This window comes from Tamandua tetradactyla, chromosome 1 (genome assembly GCF_023851605.1).
Source record: "Tamandua tetradactyla isolate mTamTet1 chromosome 1, mTamTet1.pri, whole genome shotgun sequence".
Classification (NCBI taxonomy): Eukaryota; Metazoa; Chordata; class Mammalia; order Pilosa; family Myrmecophagidae; genus Tamandua; species Tamandua tetradactyla.
The window spans coordinates 139,691,832-139,712,145 of record NC_135327.1 but is presented as its reverse complement, the minus strand read 5'-3'; the positions used below and the strand labels follow the sequence as shown (position 1 = coordinate 139,712,145).

The following is a 20,314-nucleotide window of genomic DNA, read 5'->3' as shown; positions in this document are numbered from 1 at the left end:
CTGGAAAAGACAGAACATACAGACACTCAGTTATTTAACAAGGGTTTGTGTGAGTGCCAATCATGTCCTAAACATGGCTCTAGACACTGGCATTATTACACAACCGGTTGACTGGCTTCCATATCCCCCAGATATGGAGAGCATTTGAAATGCTACAAATTTAGCTTTGCAGGCTCTTAGATTATGGCCCAGTTGCAGCCTTCAGAGCAGATAGGTCAACCCCTCATCAGCTTCTTTATGCTGCCACTTGTTTTTTATTTTTCTATTGTTTAGACTGTAATCCCCCTGGGCAATGCCTAGTTTGAGATACTGAGTTTCTTAATTGCAAAATAAAAATTGAAAATAGAAGATCACAAAATAGGTGGACCATACTGTACAAGGAACTTGTAAAAAATAAATATATTAAAAAAAACCAAAAACAAACAAACAAAAAATATATCTTTAGGGCTCACCCATGGAAAGATTTTTCAGTAGGTCTGGGAGAGACTGGATTCAGGAATTTGGATCAGGCTGCAAAGCTACATTTTGAGAAATGCTGTCATAAATGTATTCTAAGTGGGGCCTGATAGCCCAGGGGCTGTTCATGTAAAGGGACCTATCATAAACAGCCAGGTTCTATTTAATTTTGTAATATTTTGCTAGCCTAGAAGTGTTAATTCACTTTACATAGGTGGGAAATTTGCTTCTTAAAATTAGTTTGCTCACTCTAGGGCCAAATGCTATCAGACTAAGGAATTATAATTTTGAATCTTTAGGGAGGTATTACAGGTCATATTCATTTATACTCCGTATCATTACAAAATACACTCAGTATTAGTTGACTTCCAATATGTCCATAGCAAAAAAGCATAGTTACTGGGAGAAATGATAGGAAATTGGAATTAAGAGATGGCAGTTTTTGAAATGCAAACTGATCTGCTGTCCAGAAAGAATTTTGTCATTTTAATTTAATAACAGGAATGGGTACTTTGATTAAAAGAAATGAAACAGGCACCTAGAATACTGTAATTAGAAATAGGACTGTTTCATTTCCATCTTGCAAATAGATTATAGTATACTCGTAGATGTTTATGGAACAAATGAATAATAAGATGGAAAGTAATCACAACTAATGACTCCATTGTTGGGTCTCTAGATATAGTCCTTTATTTAGAACTCTGGAAGGTGCCTCATATGACAAGTTAAAAGTTATTAGCAAAAATTCCAACGAAGATTGTTAACTGCATAGTCTGTATTCTATTCTGAAACGAAAAAGAAGGGTGAGAAAAAACAGAGATTCCAAGAGATGTATTGTTACACAGATGCCTAGAGAAGAATGAGCTGCATTTATTCACATACCCAGACTCGGAAAATGATCTTACAAGAATGTATTCATTTCTTGCTTGTAATTACAGAATGAATAAGACCTAGGCTGCTGCTTATTATCCTTTGATAAATTTGATTTTCTTTAAGGTTTAGTTAATCAGGTTTTTTAATAAAAGAAAAAAATGATGCTTTTCTTCTGTAAAAAATGTACTGAGGTCATAAAAGAACTAAATATTAAAGGCAAAGTCTTTTCCTTCTTTTCAACCAGAATTTAAAACTTGTGCCTGTAGAATGTACCCTTCCCTGTGGAAAACATCATCCCGAGATAAACTGTAATTGTCTTTGGGAGCACATGTCCTTTATCAGTCCTTGTAAAAGTTGGAAAGAAAGTGATTAGAGATTGTCAGGAAGAAGGAAAACAAACAATTATTATGCTGCAACATTAAATCGAAAATCTTCCTGAGTTATTGGACCAAATCAGTAACTAAACGTCATAGGCAGTGACAAGAGAGATCTCATTTTCTGGGTGTCATATTTTAGGGGCTTGAGAGCTCTGGTTGTCAGTAAAGCAGCAACAGAGAAAAATTATCTCTCTTTGTAGTAAGTGGCTAGGAGTGGCCACAGGCTCTAGAAAGAAAAAGAAAACCATTGACTAAGTCAATTTGAATGGTCCTTAGGTAAGTAAAAGAGTCAAACAATTAATAGAACATTTTCTATTACTTTTGGAACCTCTTTCAACCTCTAGAACAAAGTTCTTCATCTTTAGCAAAATGAACACATTTAAAATCAGGTATTAGGAAGTCTTCCAGTTCTTCCTTGGCTTCTTCTGGGTCTCTGACACTTGAGAATTGGTAGCATGATTGATTTTGAGGGAGAAAATAGACTCCACATCACCTTTCTACTCAGTCAGCTATAGATCCAAATGAGACTGTCTTCTCGCCAAAAACCCTTCCTGGTTGTGTTTTAGGTTAATATAGCAAAATCTCGTAAAATGATTAAAATATCAAGTACTTTTTAAAAAAATCCACTCACTTCCAGGATCCCTGAAGCATTCTTTCAAATCACATGCAAATGGGTGCTCAGAATTCAGTCATTTAGTATCTATTCATATAAAAAAAATTAGTTAAGCTACTGTTTTGTCATGACGGTTCATGCTGGAAACCAACACTGTGGTGACTGGGAGATGATCTTCCCTTGGGAAGGTAAGAACTGTTGACAATGACCTCCAGGTGAGATGGTTGAGACCAGGACAGCCCATGCTGGCCAGCAGCTGCTCCTGGTCTGCAAATCCATTTATTATTCCTGCACAGTGATGGCCTAGGAATAGGCCTGTTTAATGACTGTTAAGATAACTGCCAGTAATTATAAATAAGAAGGTTTCACAAAAATAGGGATTCCCAGCTTCTCTTAAAAATTTGGCAATGATCAGCTACGAGCTGGGTAATGACTGCTCCTTTGATTGGAATATGCATTTTGCATATTGCCAGAGTGCCTACTTTTCCCCAGTGTCTCTTGAAAATGACCTGTTTTACTCATTCAATTGCTATATATTCATAGAGTGAGGAATCTGGAGGGCAAAAGGGACTTGTCAAACTTGAGCCTTTGTTTTTTTTTCTAGACTACATTCTGTATACCAGGACTCTAGGATGCTGTGTCCCGAAGGACTCACTACTTCTAGGGTATGCCCAAGCCTCTTAGAATGGTCCCCCTGAGGGCCGACAATGTGATACATGGGCATATATTGCAACCCATAACCCAGGGGTGGCCATTTCAGGCTATGTGTTTGGAATGAGCTTGGATGCATGGGTTGTGGTGTCCACAAGCATGTGGACAGGGCATGGCATGATGCCCGATGCAGAAGAGGTGAGCTTGCAGGCTGTGGCCCTGAACATGTTAGGGGCTGGACTGCCTGTGGGCATTTGAGACTGTGCACTCCAGTTTCAAACTCATCAAGGCAGACAACTTATGTAAATAGTTGACCTTTTGCTCATAGACAAAGAACAAGGAAATGCATTTGGAATTGACAACAAATGTAGTAAACAGGACCAGGGAATATGCCAGCACGCTAAATGTTGACTAAACCTTTCACCCAGTTGCCAAGACAACCTCCCCTTTCTTGGCATTAGGCAGACAGATTTTGCTCTTGGTGTTAGAGAAAAGATACTAGAAACTTTGAGACTGACTCTACATGATTTGATCAAATCATAAAAATTTTTTTCACATCAATTCCAGATTTTCACTTTAGGAAATTCCTCAGAGCCACCCTCTTTGGTGTGTATTCAAAAGAATGTATTAGCTTGAATGTCTCCAAGCTGAGCTACTAAAGACATAAATATTTATACTTTTGGTGTAATGATTAAAGCCACTCTCCTAATATCCTTGGCGGAAAAAACCTAAATACTGGAGATGATAACATAGATAAGAAATGCATCTTTCACAGCTAGTTTAATAAACAGGATCTGCGCTACTATTATGTGGTAAATGAAGTTGGATGTATTGTTGGATAGTTTCTCCCTTACCCCACAATTTCTGATTTTTAGGAGCTGGCTTACCCATGTCTAACTGAAAATTTCACTTTTGTATCATAGTGTGTAAAATATTTTATATTTTAACAGTTGTGGCAGGGTTTTGGGTTGCTTATTTTAATTTTTATCTAAAATAAATAATCTGTGTCTCCCAGAATGGATGGCATTCTTTTTCTTGTACTGTATTATGAAATATGGTATCTTGAGTATCAATAGCTACAGTAATCTCCACTGGTGAGGGCTGAGAATTCTACCTACCCACCCTATTAAAAGATGACCCTCTTGGTACCAACTGCTTTCTGAGGTTGGGCAGGGCATCTGCACAGGCAGGAGCAGAATGAGGCTTAAGGGCATACTCCCTATCATCTCCTTTCTTCCCAGCTCCTTTGCTCAAGAAGGTGGCAATGTTATCTATCCCTCTTCCTGCTGATCTTCTGCCTCTTTGCAAGTTCATTGCTCTCCTACCTTTGAACCATCCCACCATCACCTCTCCCCGCCTTTACTTCGGGAAAATCAATAATCAAGATAACAATCCTTAAAAAGGCATCTCCACTGTCAGAGCCATTTGTAGTCATCTTCTCTCATTGTTGAAGAAAAGGCAGCTATGAAGAAAGGTCTTCCCATGACAATTTCATCATTTCCATTCAGTTTTTAGGCATTTACTTTGCTATTAAAGTATCCTTTGCTGAACGTGACCATTTTCAATACTGATGATGCTTTCAAGGAAGAGTGGGCTAAAGCAACTTGGAAACTCTCCTGGTGTGAATGAGCAGTCTGCGGCAGAACATTTTCAAAAATTAAATGCACTTGAAATGCACTCGAAAGCCTAACTGAGTAAAGTTGGTGAGAACAGCAATAAAGAGCATCTTCACAGAAGTCACATGGTTCACAAATTATAAGAATACATTTTTGCAGCAATTGGCATATACTTTAACAGCTTGGGTTGATTAGAACAAAATTCAATTTGCAATAATCAGCTGGTGGCAAGGGGAGCATGAAATTATTTCGATGCACTCGTTTTGCACTTCGTAGTATATTTCCTTGTAAATTAGGTACCTTTTAAATTTATCTTTAGGTTACAGAACATACAACACAGCAAACTTTTTTCTATTAAAAATCATTCTGCAGGGAGAGAGACAGTTAAATGTTAACCAAGCAAGCACTGTCTTCCTTCTGGCACCTTGCCCAAGGATAAGGCATAATTCAAAGTGTTTTACTTCTTTGGGTCAAGTGGTATGCCATGAATTTCTGCAGACAAATGGCACCCCTTAGCCAAACCTCCAGACTATACAAGATATATAGCAGTTCCTACTGGTGAGGGCTGACAATACTTTTGACTTGCCCTTTTATATGACTGCCCTTGTTTAAAGTCTAGCATCCAGAAAACTTAAAAAATAAAAGGACTTTTAGTTCATCTGATCAACCTCATCCTCTCTGGTCATTGATAGCCTGTGATAAGCTGATGATGACTTTTTTCTTTTTACACAAATGTTATCCTATTATAATCAGAAGACTCCTCATGTCAGGGAATGACATTCACCAAACGTTGGTTTAATGTCTTTGAATTCACTGGGGGAAGGGATGGTGGCCGCTTGGGAAGGGGGCTGAAAGTGGCACAAAGAGATAAGCACTGCCCAGAGACAGGTGTCTGTTCTTTGTGTTGTAACTGGGTCACTGTGACCCTGGGCAAGCTGTTGAACGTATGGGTTTCAGTTTCCTCATTTGTACCAAGAAGGCACTTGCATTGCTCATGTTCTCAGGAGGGGCAGTCTCAGGGATGAGAAGAGGCCAGCGGGGTCCTGGGGCAGAGGGTGCACTCACCAAGGCAAAGCAGGGGCAGTTCTGAGGAAAGACGATAATCCCAACATTATTGAAAGCTCAGATCATAAAAAAATGGTGAGTGTGTTTGTAACACACATATTTCTTAAAAACAGGAATCTTTTCCGGGGGGTTCAGATGGTGGAGGGAGACAAATTGAATCATATCATGAATATGAGGATGGGCTTTAAAAAGTAATGTCTTCAGTGGATACTTTTATGAAGCAGGGAAAATGGTTGTAAAGGGAATAATTACTTCTAATTTATCTGTTTCATATGTTTGGTGTTGTAAGAATTGTTTTTTTTCTCCAACTGAGGTACAGCTGTTTTTTCTCTATCAAGATACCAGTTTCACTGTTATCTTTTATATGGCTCTACAATGAAAGCTAAGTTTTCATCCTGGTTGCCTTGTTATGATATCTGAACGCTGTAATTCTTGGTTTGTAAACACAACGAGGAACATTTTCAAAGGCATGATTTCCATACTGTAATGTTCTTAAAACTAGCATCCACCAAAGAGCAAGGAGCACACACATCTTAAATTAGCCCCAGGCTTTGCTAGCAAATTTTAATGACTGCATTTAAAATGTAGGCCTCAAAGACTGGATTTTTATACTAACGGGGTGAAAATCTGCACTTTCAAAATCATTGTTACATACTGTATATCTCGTTTTTTTCCTCCTCACATAGGATAGACAACTGATTTAAATTTGTTTCAAATGGCTTCTCATGTCTCACCAAAGCATCTCGCCTTCAAACCCTCAACCCTGGCTGCTGGCTGTGGTTACATACCTCCACATAGCACCTTTCTTCTCACAGTGAGGTTCACCTGCCCGTTCCGGGCTGCGTGGTGCATGAGGTCGATGACATAGCGGTGGGTCTTGCCAGCCACTGGAATCCCGTCGACGTAGACGAGCTCATCTCCTGGGTGAAGGCGGCCGTCTCTGTCGGCTGAGCCGGTGGCAATGACGGCGCCAATCAAAATCTAGAGAAGCCGGGAAAAGGGAAGGACAGCCATGTTTCACATCTTATTTCTTTTCCTTTTTCTCGATACAGAACTTGGTGGAAGATTTTATGCTCACATTCAACTCTTTGAACCAAATCTGAGGACAGTATTTGAAAACTGAAATATGAGAAGTTGGATAGCACAAGAGACCCTTCCAATTCTCCCAGGATTCTAAATCCGCTGGAGAAATAAGTGTTTTGAACTCGCTGCTGATTGCCATGAAATTTAAGAGACACTTGCTTTCTGCCTCATAAATTAGAAGATTCTAACCCAGGATATAATCTGATGCTGATTGGCCATGCAAGGGCTCTGAACTGAAACAAGTTCAGGATTGAATCTCTGCTCTACCTCTCATCTGTGTGGAGCCTTACTTGGGAATGTTCTTTCTTAATCTCTGTGAGCCTCAGTTTCTTCACCTGCAACATGGGGAAAATAATATTAGCACATACTTCATTAGCCTTGCTAGGAATAACGGAATTAAATAATGTATGTAAAGCAGTAAACTCTGTTCATGGCATAGCATAAGTGCTTAAAAAATATCAAGGGGAAATCAGCTACCTCACATTTCTGAACTATGATGAAAGTTCAAAGTCTTTGCTTTGAAAGGCTGGAGGTAAGGAGAAAACAAAACAAAAAACAAAACTCGCAGCTGGCTGTTCCTGGTCAGTTGACTTATTGACTGAAAATATTTCTGTCAAACCTTCTTCATATTCTTGTCCCAATCTTTGAATATTTCCTCAGAGCACTGTCCTCTGGAAAAGCATTTCCCAGCTCTGCCTGACCCCTGAAACACTTCTGCTGTTCAGAAGGTTACAAAGGATACCATACCAGGACATGAGGAGATCAAACATCTGAGAAATTTGAGTATTGTTATAATTCTCTGAATCAGAGACTGTGATAATAGCCAAAATGTAAGGTTTCCTAATTTCCATTAAAAACACCTGTATTAGTTGGGGTTCTCTAGAGAAACAGAATCAACAGGAAATATCTGTAAATATAAAATTTATAAAAGTGTCTCACATAATCAGGGGAACATAGAGCCCCAAATCTGTAAGGCAGGCTGTGAAGCTGACGACTCTGATGGAGGGCCTGGATGAACTCCATAGGAGAGGCTCACTGGCCGAAGCAGGAAGAGAGCCTGTCTCTTCTGAATCCTCCTTTAAAAGGCTTCGTCATGAGCCTTTATCTCATTAATCTAATGAGATTAAGCATCACTCATTGCAGAAGACAGTCCCCTTGGCTGATTACAAATGGAATCAGCTGTGGATGCAGCTGATGTGATCATGATTTAATTCTACAAAATGGCCTCATAGCGACAGGGCAGCACTTGCACAACCAGACAAACATGTACCACCACCTGGCCAAGTTGACACATGAACCTGACCACGACAACACCCAATTTAGTGTCCATTAGCAGAGCTATTTTCTACCTCAGAGGAAGCAATTGTAGTAAATATTTTAGTTTTGCTGCTTAATCTACAATCTTTCCAACTCATGGACAGTAGGTCCCCTTTTGCTTTTGCCAAGTACCACAGCATCAGAGGACAGTGGTTTCCATTACTTTTATAATATTGCAGAGATGATGCTCAAATAATTCTTCCTAAAAAGATTCTTTGCCCACTGGCTAATTTCTTCCAGGCACAATAATTTCTTCCAAATCCCAGATCCGTGGATTCCAGCTAATTTGCAGAGTTGCTCCATCATGACTTGCAGGCTTGCATGTCTTCTGGCTTGGCAGCAGAATTGTCCCTTCCTCCTAGGTCATACTGCTTATTGTGGTCTGGCAACATGGCAACCAGATCTGACTGACTGGTGCTTCTCAGGTATATGCAGAGTTCCAGTCTGAAGCGTTCTCTTTTTTCTCTTCTGAGGACTTCACGGTCTTGCACCATTGAATAGCTCTCTATCCACAACAATGAAAATTGCCCACACTACAGCTACTTTCTCCTTATAACTGAGTGCAGAGTAGGGTGGGGGAGTAGATTTGCTTCCATGTTGCTTAGTGTTCTGAGTGATTCGTTATCGCTATCATAGGAAAGGCCTCAAAGTTCTTGCCTTAGAATGACTGCATCCAGAACCCTCTGCACTTATTCGCTGCAGTCCAGGAATCAGGCATGCTCTGACATTCTCCATTTTTCCTTATTGTCATGCTGACCTGAATATATGAGTTTTTTTTGAAAGATGTTCCAATCCATTCTTCAAAAGGCTCAACACACTGTGGAGCATTTCAAAAATTTGGTAAGTGCCTTGTGCAAAAGCCAGGCAAAATGAATGTTTATGTTTCTCCACTGCCCCATGAAAAGTTGCCTTTAGCTGGGTTAGCCCAAAGAAAATGCTTCAACCTTTTGATTTCTTGTGGAATCAACCTTTTGATCTCTTGATCTTTAGAGGAAGAGTTTACAGCTAGTTATAGAGAAAAAGAAATGACTTGTGAATGAACTTCTTTACTGGCTAATTATCAAGTTTAAGGCATAGTTCTGATTCTGATAATAAGGGAACCAAAATGATAGAGGATACTACCGAGAGAGCCACAGATGTAACTGGGCCCTTTACAAACATAATAAAAGGGAATTTCACATTGGAAAATTTCTGTTCATCTCTAGCTATAGAAAAAGAACAATATACAGTTACTCTTGAAGTTATCTTCTGTGCTAGGAGTTGAAAATCATCCATTACAAGGAAGATCACAGTAAAAATATGCTTTTCTTTCCTATTGCTTTGGTGTGAAGTACTCTCCTCCTCATAATTCATTTATTCAATAAAAATTCATTGAGCTTCAGGGACTCTTATAGGTACTAGGAATCCATCAGTGAATATTGGGCAAAAAATCTCTGCTCTAACAGAATTCTCATTCTAGTAGTCATCCAGTAATAAGATCAATAAACGTGTTTATCATATTGCATGTTAATATGCATGTCAGTCATGCGGCACAGTGGTAGTCATGTTTGAGTGGATGGAAAGGTCTCATTGAGAAGGTGACATTTTAGCAAAGACTGAAGTTCACTGGACACATTTTTTTCAAACTTGACGCTTTAATCTTCAAACTAGTCCTTTCTATCAAACCTTATTTATTTTGTTTTAGTTTTCCATGCTGCTCTGAAAATGCCACACAATGTTTTGGCTCAAACAATGGGAATTTATTGGCTCATGGTTTTGAGGGTAGGTAAGTCCAAAATTGAGGTGTCAGCAAGGCAATGTTTTCTTCCCAAGTCTGTAACATTCCAGTGCTGGCTGTCAGTGATCCTTTGGGTCCATTGGCTTCTATCCCTGCCTCACATCACATGGCCATGTTCCTCCATTCTCTTCCAGGTTTGATTGATTTGGGTTCCAGCTCTTTCCTGATTTTCTTTGACTATTTCTGAATTTCTCTTGCTCATAAAGGACTCCAGTAATCCATATTAAGGCCCACCTTCATTCAGTTGGGCCACACCTTAAATAAAATAACATCTCGAAGAGGTCCCATTCGTAATGGACTCGTACACAGGAACATAGGTCAAGACTAAGAACAAGTCTGAATCGGAGTACGTGATTCAAACTATCACATACGTATTTCTAAAGAAACGGTAACTTCAATCAATATTTCAATATAACTTATTTTATATTAATATATAATTATTATGTAATTATATAATTCTATCCTTTATCTTGTTTCAAAAAAAGGCTACAATCCTATTAAACCAACTTTAATTAAGCTACGCATGGTGCACTGGGGTAGACATTAGAGATACCTGTCCATTAGCCACATTATATCAAGTTTTTTTTTTTTTATTCCACCCATCAGGAACTTACACATTTGCTGGAAGTAGACCACTTGCCCCATCACTGCTTTCTGCTCTCCTGCTGCTGTGGCTCATTAACCTTTGGTCATCTCTTCACCTTGCACCTATATGTATTTACATTACACTGCTGACATAGAGACAGCTTTCTGTGTCTCCCTATTCAGGAAAAGGAATCAGAACTTTTTTCTTTAATTAAAACGTGTGTCATACACTTGACACATTCCATTAGTTTCTATCCCTTTTGCCACTCTAACTGCAGGAACTGGATAACCTATCCTTCTTTCCTGTGCTGTACCTTATATTGGCTTCCTAATGCACACATTCCGTGTTCACTTAAACTCTTTGGAACATGTCTTACAACTTCTGGTAGTTCTCAAACTTGAGGGTGCATAAGAATCATTTGGTGAGTTTGTTAAAACACAGGGTTCTGGACACGCAGCCAGAGATGTTGATTTGGTAGGTCTGGAGTGGAGCCTGAGATTTTGCATCTTTAATATTTCCAAGGAGATGTTGGATGCTGTGGGCTCGTATATCCCACTTTGAGTAGTAAGATTCTGAGTAATTCCACTTGGTCCGATGGTCTCACTGGCCACAATCTAGGTCACCTGAGGGCCCCCACCCCACAGCTGGGCACTTGGCCTGGTCTCCCTGACCCATCAGGCTACATTTGCCTTCTGGTTTTGTAGAACCCCAGGCACAGAGGCTGCTGAGCTTTTTCAGCCAATATTGGTGTCGCCTCACACACAGGCCTCCCTCTGGTTTCCATGGATTCTTCAGCCTCAGCCCATCCTTCCGTCCCACTCTTCAGTCTTCTCAAGGCTCTTGCAGAAGCTGCATTCTGTCCCCACTGCTTTGGACCTGAAGGAAGAACTTTGTGACAAAACAAATCAAGAAATTGTTTCCCAGTGCCTGCCCATGCAAAAGAAAAAAAAATCAAGAAATACTGCTCCTCTAGGATCCATGTCCTTATCCTTCCAATTGCCTTCTCTAAAAGCAAAGCAGTGATACAGCTCCTCTTCATCTCACAGGCTAAAAAGGCACGGAGTGATACAGACCATTGATGTGAAATAAGTAATTCACATTCAGGAGACTGATCATCCCGGTAAGAAAGGGGAAAAACGCACTAAAAATAAACTAATGCTAACTAAACAAGTAAGAAACAAACAAACCAAAATCACCTTTCCAGGTGTTTTAATTCCTTTAATTCTTTTCTGCACTAACTAATGTTAGCCCAATCCTGGTGGATCTGCTCTGTAACGATTATTGCTTGGGACAATTTGACAATGTGGCAAGCAGATTTCAGGCTCTTTCCTTCTGAAACTCCTCCACAAGTTGGCACCGGGTTCCTCTGCCAAGGATCCTGCCTATCACTATTTCTCTTTTTAACAGGTTTTCTACAGACAGGCCTTTCTCCACTGCAGTGCTTTCACAATCTTTCCATCTCTTTTCAGCTCGCAGCTGGAAATCTCATTTTTGTTTCTTTCCGGCAATTTTTCATTTCTTTATACTTCTATTGTTATTTAACTGTGAAAAGTATTTCCTCTTGCAGGAAAAATGCCCATATGTTTTGTTTGAGCTGGAGTCCTGCTGTTCATTATTTGCTGGAAGCTGGGTTGTCATGTTGAACGTGCACCCTGAGATGTCAATACCATTTCATATATATGGATGCAGAAGCCTATTTGATGCCACTTACAAACCCTCCTGTGGCTAGGGACCAGGTCACCTCACACACCTCTCCCTTTGTAGCACATCAGCAATTAAGTGAGGCTAGCACATTTTGTTTGTCTATTATCCCTGGAGTTACAATGTAGGAAGGTAGGAAGGAAAGGCTTATGGGAGATCTGCACAGTAGACCCATTCTTCTCGACATGGTTTTTCTGAGATGCGATATTCTGGTCTTCACGGCTCATTATTTCCTGGCTTTGCTTGCTTCAGGGAGATTTAGGCTTCCACTTTATGGTTTAAATGTCAAAATTGTAACTTGCAGCATGAGTGTGTCTTAAATCATTCGAATGAAGAAATAAACCAGGATAAATCTAAATAAACACAATAAGGCTAACCAGCAATCCATGTAATCTGAGGAGGCTTATCATAAATATTTGATGTCTGCCCACCGGAGGAGAAAGGACTCAGGAATGTGAAGCCAACATTTAGAAGGCTTGGGAACCTGGGAGCCTTAGGTACCAATGGAGCAGAAAGCCGTCCAGAGGCTGGCGACGACGAGGGTCTGCCATCACATGCATGAGCTTCATTTTGGACAATAAATGTTGCATTTTGGTAAAGACTGTATTGCTTTTTTGCTGAAGTCCAGCAACACCTCTCCTTTCCTGAGCCAGCCAAGACTATGCCCTCCCTGAAACTAAGCTGTGCAATTCTACTCCATGGCATAAAGATAAAGCATCTTTAATATTTATTGAATGTGCTGGATTACTAGGATGCTGGTTTACTCCCACAGCTGGCAAAGGGTGAGCCTTGCGTCCTGGCAAATGAAGAATTTCTATCTGAAAGACTGTTTTGAAGTGAATGTCATGGAAAGAATGTGACTTTGTTACTTTCACTCCTTATGTCTACTTTATATCTTAATCTTCTTTTATTTTTATTTGTGTATAGGATAAGGGAACTGATGCTATTTTTAGTGCTTAGGAGTCATAAAGATAATCCGGCTTGGGCTGAAGGTCCCTTTGGTGCAAAATTCTTATCATTCCAATTTATTTCTCTCCAGTGTGCTGAAACAGGGGTCTCAAAGCAACCTAAAGAGTAATACAAGCCTAAGGAAATGTTTGGAACCATGGTAGTGAGAGGCTGTCTGCCCTGTCTGTAAGGGACCATGGCTCAGTTCCAGCCAGTTGTCGTCATGGAGGAGGTTAAGCTTACGTTGATAGATCTTTCTCTTTTTCAAAAGCAGATGAACATCAAACTTTTTCAAAATATGAAAGTATTTAGCACACAACAATTTTAACACACTATGAGAGCTAAACAAAGCATGTTGTGTGGTTGCAGGGACACCATCTCTGCCTCTCGTACCAGGCCGTTTTAATTAGAGAGTCTCTAAAATTTAGAGGTCCCAGGAAATGTACACTCCATATCATGATGTGTTCTGAGAAGCTCAGATGACAGTTTTGGTTTGGCATAGAGTATTCTCTTCAATCCTATTTAACAAATATTTATTGTACTAGGCTCTGTGTTAAGCGTGGAAGATACAAACACGATTAAAACATGGTCCTTGCCTTTCAAAGCTCATAGATGATGAAGGCAAGAAAGATGCAAGTCAGTGAATTCTGGAGCAAATGGGGGCCTTGTCTGCATGGTGAAAACCCCCTTTAATTGGCAAGTTTGAGGCATTATGTTAGTATAAATGCATTGGATTCTATACAGATTTATCATTAAGTGTGCGGCAAAAGTCTCATCTAGTTCCCAGTATCCCACAAAATGCTATAATGATCACTCCACAGTGGTATTTTATTTAGGTCCTTTATCATTTCTTTTCATTAATGTGGCATCTTTTAGACATCCGTGAGACACTTTTTATTTATGGGGCACACAAAGGAGAAGACAAAACCTCTGCCTAGACGGAATTTAAAATACTGCTGAGAAACCAAATAGATAGATATAGGAACATATAAGAGAGCAATCCTGAAGGAAATTTAAGTCAGACAAATGCCCTATGGAGGCCAAGAAGTTTTGGAATATAAATCAATGTGTTAAATGTTTGCATATATGAAGGGACCTGATAATATCTTCTATGGCTTATACCAGCATCTATAGTTATACCTATATCTCATTTATATTTACATTTTTATCTATAGCTACATCTACCTCTACCTCTATGTATGTATCTACATCTATATCAATAATGAGTTATAGAGAGGAGTGAGGGTGAGGGGCCAAAACGGTGCCTGAAGATTCCTGGTAAATTCAAAATTAGGCAACAAATGGAGAAGGGGATATACATGGTGAAGGGAAGAAAAATGAAAGCAAGATTTGCTTTTTCTACCTATGATATAAGATCATTCATTTAGTCTCTGAATAAATTTCAAGTCTGAATGTTCCTGAGCCTTATATTTTACCTCAGTATTCTCGTCCCTCCCAAGACACTATCAGGAAGATCCAGCCAATCCTCCCTGGCATAAGTATGCTCACATCTCTGGCAGCTGGGGGAATCAGTGACATTCTGGCTCCCAGGATTAGGAACTGTTTTTCTCCTGGCATGCCCTCACCCCTGGAGTCTCATGGTCAGCCTCTCATTGTTTTCTGTTGGAAGGGATCTCATCAATCATTTACTCTGACTGCCCTCATCAGGAAGAGGAAGCCCTTCTGGGGCTCCGGGCAGGTATTCTTTGACTCTCCGCTTGAATAGCTCTACAGTTAAGGAGCTCATTGCTTACTAAAGCACTCTGCTTCCTTTTGGGACAGTTTGAATTGTTATAGCTTCCTTTCATTTGTTAAATTCACTTTCTTTTCTAAAGATTTCTACCCTTCAGTGGTCCTAGTTTTAATTTCTGGAACAATCAGCATTTAATATGAGCCAAGCACAATGCCAAGAGATTTACAAGTGGTATCTTCTTTAATCCTTAAAGCAACTCTATCAGAGAGCACTACTGTTATCTTCATTTTGCAGATGAGGAAACTGAGGCTTAGAACTTAGATGCCTTGTCTGAGCCAGGTTGGGGTACCTGAGCCGGGATGGGGTGTAGGCATCTCATCTTGGATGGGATACAGACATCTGAGCTGAAATGGGTGCAGACAGCTCAGGCTCTCCACATATTCAAAAGTCTCATTGGGTATTATTTAAGATACACATTTGGGAATGAGTATTTTTATAACTGATATTTTAATACATGTTCACAAATTCAGCTTGGTGTGCTTTCTGTATACTGATGATATTGTTATTTTATACTTTTATTTTGATGCATAACAGTTATGACAAAAAAAAAAAAACCTGTCTCCAGAGCCCTTACCAAAGTCCCAATATTGTGCCAGTTGAAGTTGGCTTCATCAACATCTGCTCATGGTAATTCCTTAATTCAAATACGGCAGTTAGCTTGACTTTACTTCTGTTTTATCCCTGTGTTTCTCTCTTCCTTATTACTTTGGTTGAGAACATACATAAATTTACTGTTCCAAGTCAGCTCTTCACTATATCTTCTGCCATACATGTCTACCTGTGAGCTATTGTCCAGAAAGACCAGGCTTCCAGTGCAATTAAATAAAATACTCAAGAGGAATCCAATCCATTTTAAGAAAGAGTACTGTCCCTTTCTTAATGCAATGTGCATTGATTTACAATGGGCTGCTCACCATGGAGAAGTTGGCACATTGGGAGATCTTTTTAAAGGAGAATAGCAAATCAATAAATAAAGTTTAAACTTTTTGATCAAGTCCTGAAAGATAACCTGTTAGTTGTCATACTGAATGATATTTTCCCTAATGCTTACACATACAATATAGTCCAAAATGCGGAAATAAAGAAATCGAACTTACAGGCTGTCCAGGCTCATCTCCCCCAAGGATTCTGAAGCCAAAACCAGACTCCATCCTCCGAAGGTGGACATCCAACTCCTTATAGTCTGGACCTGGAACAAAGGGGAACCTGCTGAATGATGAATTCTGCCTCCTCCCCACTCCCTGAGGAACTGAACAGAAGAATGATAAATTAATTTTGCAGACTGATTAATGAGAGCACTGCTAGAATCAGTGGAGAGCAGAGAGGATAAAAAAAATAGGGACAAAAAAGTAGTTGCTTCAAAACTATGTAGCCCTTGGAGTAATAGCCAAGGGCACTGATGGGTATCACCACAGGCAGAGAGAGTATGCTAATTTTCTGCGTGAAAAATTTGTGGGGGACACATGAATTGATGCCTTCACATTTCTTTATTTTTTTAAGAGCATTTGGATTGCCCTCAAGAAGCTTTGCTGTCACTTTGGTGATGTTTGCTCTGACTACAATGATTGTTTCAGAAGTCTAATAAAACAGATGGCAAAATCCTGGGACCTAGCAAAATCCTCCCTAGTAATTTACCAATAGCTGTTCATGATTTTGTGCATCCAGTTTAGTATGAACATGGTAAAATTTTGCTCTTTTAAAATTGTCAGATTTTGTGCATCCAGTTTAGTGTGAGCGTGATAAAATTTTTCTCTTTTAAAGTTGTCAGAAGAAAAGAGTAGAATTTTAACTTTTTTTCTATTGGGCTTAAATATTAAGTTTTTATCTCCTGACAAACTTCTTTATGTTTCTTATAATTTACAGGTAGAAATTACCTGGATCTAAGATGAACTCTAATTCCCCAAACATTTATAATGTGGAAGCTGCTAGTAAATTCACTGCTGATCCCACTAGTATACTCTTCATATAAATTAGTGGTGGGATGCTTTACTGCAGTTGGCTGAAAGAACAGAAGCATGCTTAAAAATAAAACCAGGAACCCTCTTCCTCAATTTCATTTTTATTTGTCTTAACACTAGAATAACTTAACTAATAGGATAAGAAATTTTTTGATTTCTTAAAGGAGAATATGATTTATGCTTACTTTTTAAAGGCTTTTGAACTTTCCTCAGTGGGGAAACACTTCATCATGTCTGGGCTGTGCATACTTTCATGCCCATTGTTAAGATGCCCCTTGGTAACAGGCAACTTTGGGGAATGTTTATTGGGCCATTCTTTGCTTAAGAACCATTCCCTGAACTCTGGACCTTCCTGGTTTCAAAGGAGATATACAACTGATAGAATATGTATTAAGTAAAATTGCTTAAAAAGATGATTCTGGAAATTAGGATTTCAGAGGAAAATCCCCACGGGGACAAAAAGCTATGCCTGAGCCACATGGATCTATAAGAGGAGTAGCAGCGGAGAGAAAGCTCCCTCTCTCTGCAAGGCGAATGCTTGGTAAGCTCTCCAGTGGGCGGGGCTGCTGAAGCACAGGTGTACAAAGCCAAGTGGTGCTGAGCAGCCCTGATGCCCTCCATCTGTGCTGTGCAATCCTAGCGATATAAGAAAGGCAAGCCATTCACTTCTGCAAAGTGGTCGCATGCGGATTATTCACTTACAGAGAGGTGAATCAGGCATGTATATGTTACATACGTATTCATAAGTAAATATAAATACACATGTATTTATATGTATATGTTGCATAAGACTTGTTGACTATTTATACCCTTTGATGACCAGATGTGCACAAAACCAAGGGAGGTTTCCATTCAGTGAATAATAAAAAGCTTTTCAAAGAGGGAAAAAACAATTAGACTTCCACATCCTTGAGCCATCCTTTATGAATTGCATAAGTCATCTTCTCAAGATAGGAGAAGCTAGAACAATTAAGTTCCAATTAAGTTCTAATTCGTTAATTAGAATTGGGTGATAAAAACTTTACCCTGCACCGCAGTAGACACAGTAGCTTTTGAACTCAGTTTGTTTTGGAGTCTACGATAGCAAATATGGAATCAGTGCTGGGGTGTGTGCTAAGCCTCGGAGAGCCTAGGGGCAGCTGGGACAGCCCTACACAGCTCACGTAGGTATCTGTAGTCGTCCTGAGGGACACAGAAAGGCAAGGGGAGACGGGAAGATGACAGATAATGAACATGCCCAGTCTTGTTCAAGTCTCTCAAAGTTGGTTATGATACGACTGCCCAAGGCACGCTCTTCTCTGGGGCACTTTAAACTTGGAGGGCTTTATACCACGCATACATAAAAAAGTACAAATAGAATGTGATGTATTTTTGACACTGAAAATGGCTGAGCCGCATGCTTAAACGAACTTTTTATCTACTCTTGGAAACATTTTTCTCAATTTCACATGGCTGGCGAGTAGGATAAGTGGGAAGACTGTTGCTCTAATGACTTCAGCACCCACCCACATCGCATGGAACTCTAGGAGTCCCATTTTATTCGTTAAGCAAGACTTTTCCCCTAAGGAAATGCTGACAATCCCAATGACATTTTGAATTGTGCCAAGGTACAAAGGGATTGTCTTGTGTCAGAGGATGCTGGGATTCCTGGGGGGAAAGGGATGTTTTTCCTTAATGAATAGCTCAGGATTCCTTTTCTAAAGAGAAAAACCTAGATTTCAGCCAGTTAATGATACTTAACTCTGAAGAAGGGGATATACAAATGGCATTTATCCTCCTTTCCTTCCTCTTTGTGCATTTTGGTGACAATTACAGTCCTGATCTCCTGATTGCTGCTCTACCCCATCCAATTTCAAATACAGAGAGGGTGTGTCAATCATCTTCATCCTTCTATTCTTTGATGCAGAGATGACCAGATTCATTTAATATGAGCAAGTACAGAGAGGGAAAGGGAGATCCATTAGAGAGGTGTGCCAGCAGACATGATTTATTTCTTAGTTCTTTATTAATTTTGAACACAGAATCAGAGGCTGCAGAGCATGGAAACTTTAGAAAAGAGTTAAATTTTTCTAAAACAAAAGTTTAAATGATAAATTGTGACTTGAGGCAGTGCAGGACGTTTTTTGGGGGAAAATAAAAGCTCTTAGATAATTCTTTGGTTTCTATCCACCCCCATTCCCAGTCTGGCTTTACAAAATGACTGAAATTATATGCATAAAGCTGGAAGACATTGCTGTTTATTTTTCTTCTTGCTCTGTTAGCTCTTTTGAAAGATTATGATGTTTGTGATACTTTTTCTAGTTGCTCTTCTGGCCCAGCACGTTTCAATTATTTATCATGCTTTATGTCTTCCCCAGTTAGTGCAAGAACTGAAAGCAAACAAATCTAAGGCCAACTCTTCTATCCTCCTTGCACCAGAAGTTAGTCACCATCTTCTCTCTTCTGTTGTTTAGTAAACTATATACCTGGAAGTCTGTTAGATGAAAGGGCCTGGTGGACAACCGAGTAGGACCTGGGTCAATTTGGGAGACATTCAACCATGTTCCCTCCATCATCCGTTTTTCTCTCCTACTTTTGCATTCATTCTCTTTCCGTGCTCTTTTTTTTTTTCTTTTCTTTGACATCTTCCTTCTTTTTCCTCAGTTCTTTTTGCAGAATTGTCAGGGGCATATTCAGGGTTGCTTGGTGTGGTTGGAGAGGAGGCAGGGGTTGTAAAGAGGGGTCACAGAGGTCTTTGTGGACACTGGTGTTCAATGGGCAGCCATGGACATTGTTGCTTCTTCCTAAGGAGCTGGGTCCCCAGATCCTCAGGCATTATGAAGCAAAGCATCTGATCATAATCTTCTTTGAAGGTATTTTACATGACTACCCTGGAAAGTTACCCCAATAGAATTTAGATGTCCTGATTTATTCTGGGCCCACACCAATATTGAAAAGCTCACATGTTTAAAAGTAGTAAATGGTGACCACAGCCAGGCATCAGGACATCCTCCTCATAATAAAGAGAAGTAGAATTTCAAAAGCTGCTTCTTATTTCCCAGGAAGGGTATACATGCTTTTGAAGACATAGCTTTGTGTACAGTATTAGAGAAAGGGATGGGTGACTGAACAGAAGTGATTAATTTTATGAATGTAGTCAAGCTTCAAAAATGCAAAGAAAATAATTTTAATGGATTAATTTGGCACATGGGATGCTGCTGTAAACATGTCAATTAAATTTTGGTACTTGAATTCCCTTCCATGTTTTAATTAATACATAAGTGCCATGGCTTATTATCACAGTTTGGCACAGAGAATGTATTTATCCAATTTTTGTGCTGGAAAACACCTTAAGTTTTTTTTTTTGGCTTTTTGTTGGAAAGGGATCAGGAAAAGCAGTACAAAGAAGGAACTGGGAATCAAAGAAGGTTATTAAACATGTCCTTAGCTTCTGGATTGCCATGTCCTCCAGATACAGGATGAATTAATCAGGAATCTGACAGTACCAGATAAATAGCGAACACATTTTTGCCATAAAGGAATCCCATCCCCTTCACCCTT

General features: G+C 39.6%; 1 protein-coding gene across 6 annotated transcripts in view; it reads right to left on the bottom strand.

The window, feature by feature from the left end:
• The window catches only part of MAGI2 (membrane associated guanylate kinase, WW and PDZ domain containing 2), a 1,430,555-nt gene that overhangs the window by 142,759 nt on the left and 1,267,482 nt on the right, over window positions 1-20,314 (bottom strand). For all 6 annotated transcript variants that reach the window (XM_077153531.1, XM_077153591.1, XM_077153676.1 and 3 more), the window contains 2 exons: window positions 15,914-16,005; window positions 6,440-6,632 (listed from right to left, as the gene is read on the bottom strand). In XM_077153531.1, the coding sequence (XP_077009646.1) occupies window positions 6,440-6,632; window positions 15,914-16,005 (285 nt within the window). The remainder of the gene's footprint in view (window positions 1-6,439; window positions 6,633-15,913; window positions 16,006-20,314) is intronic.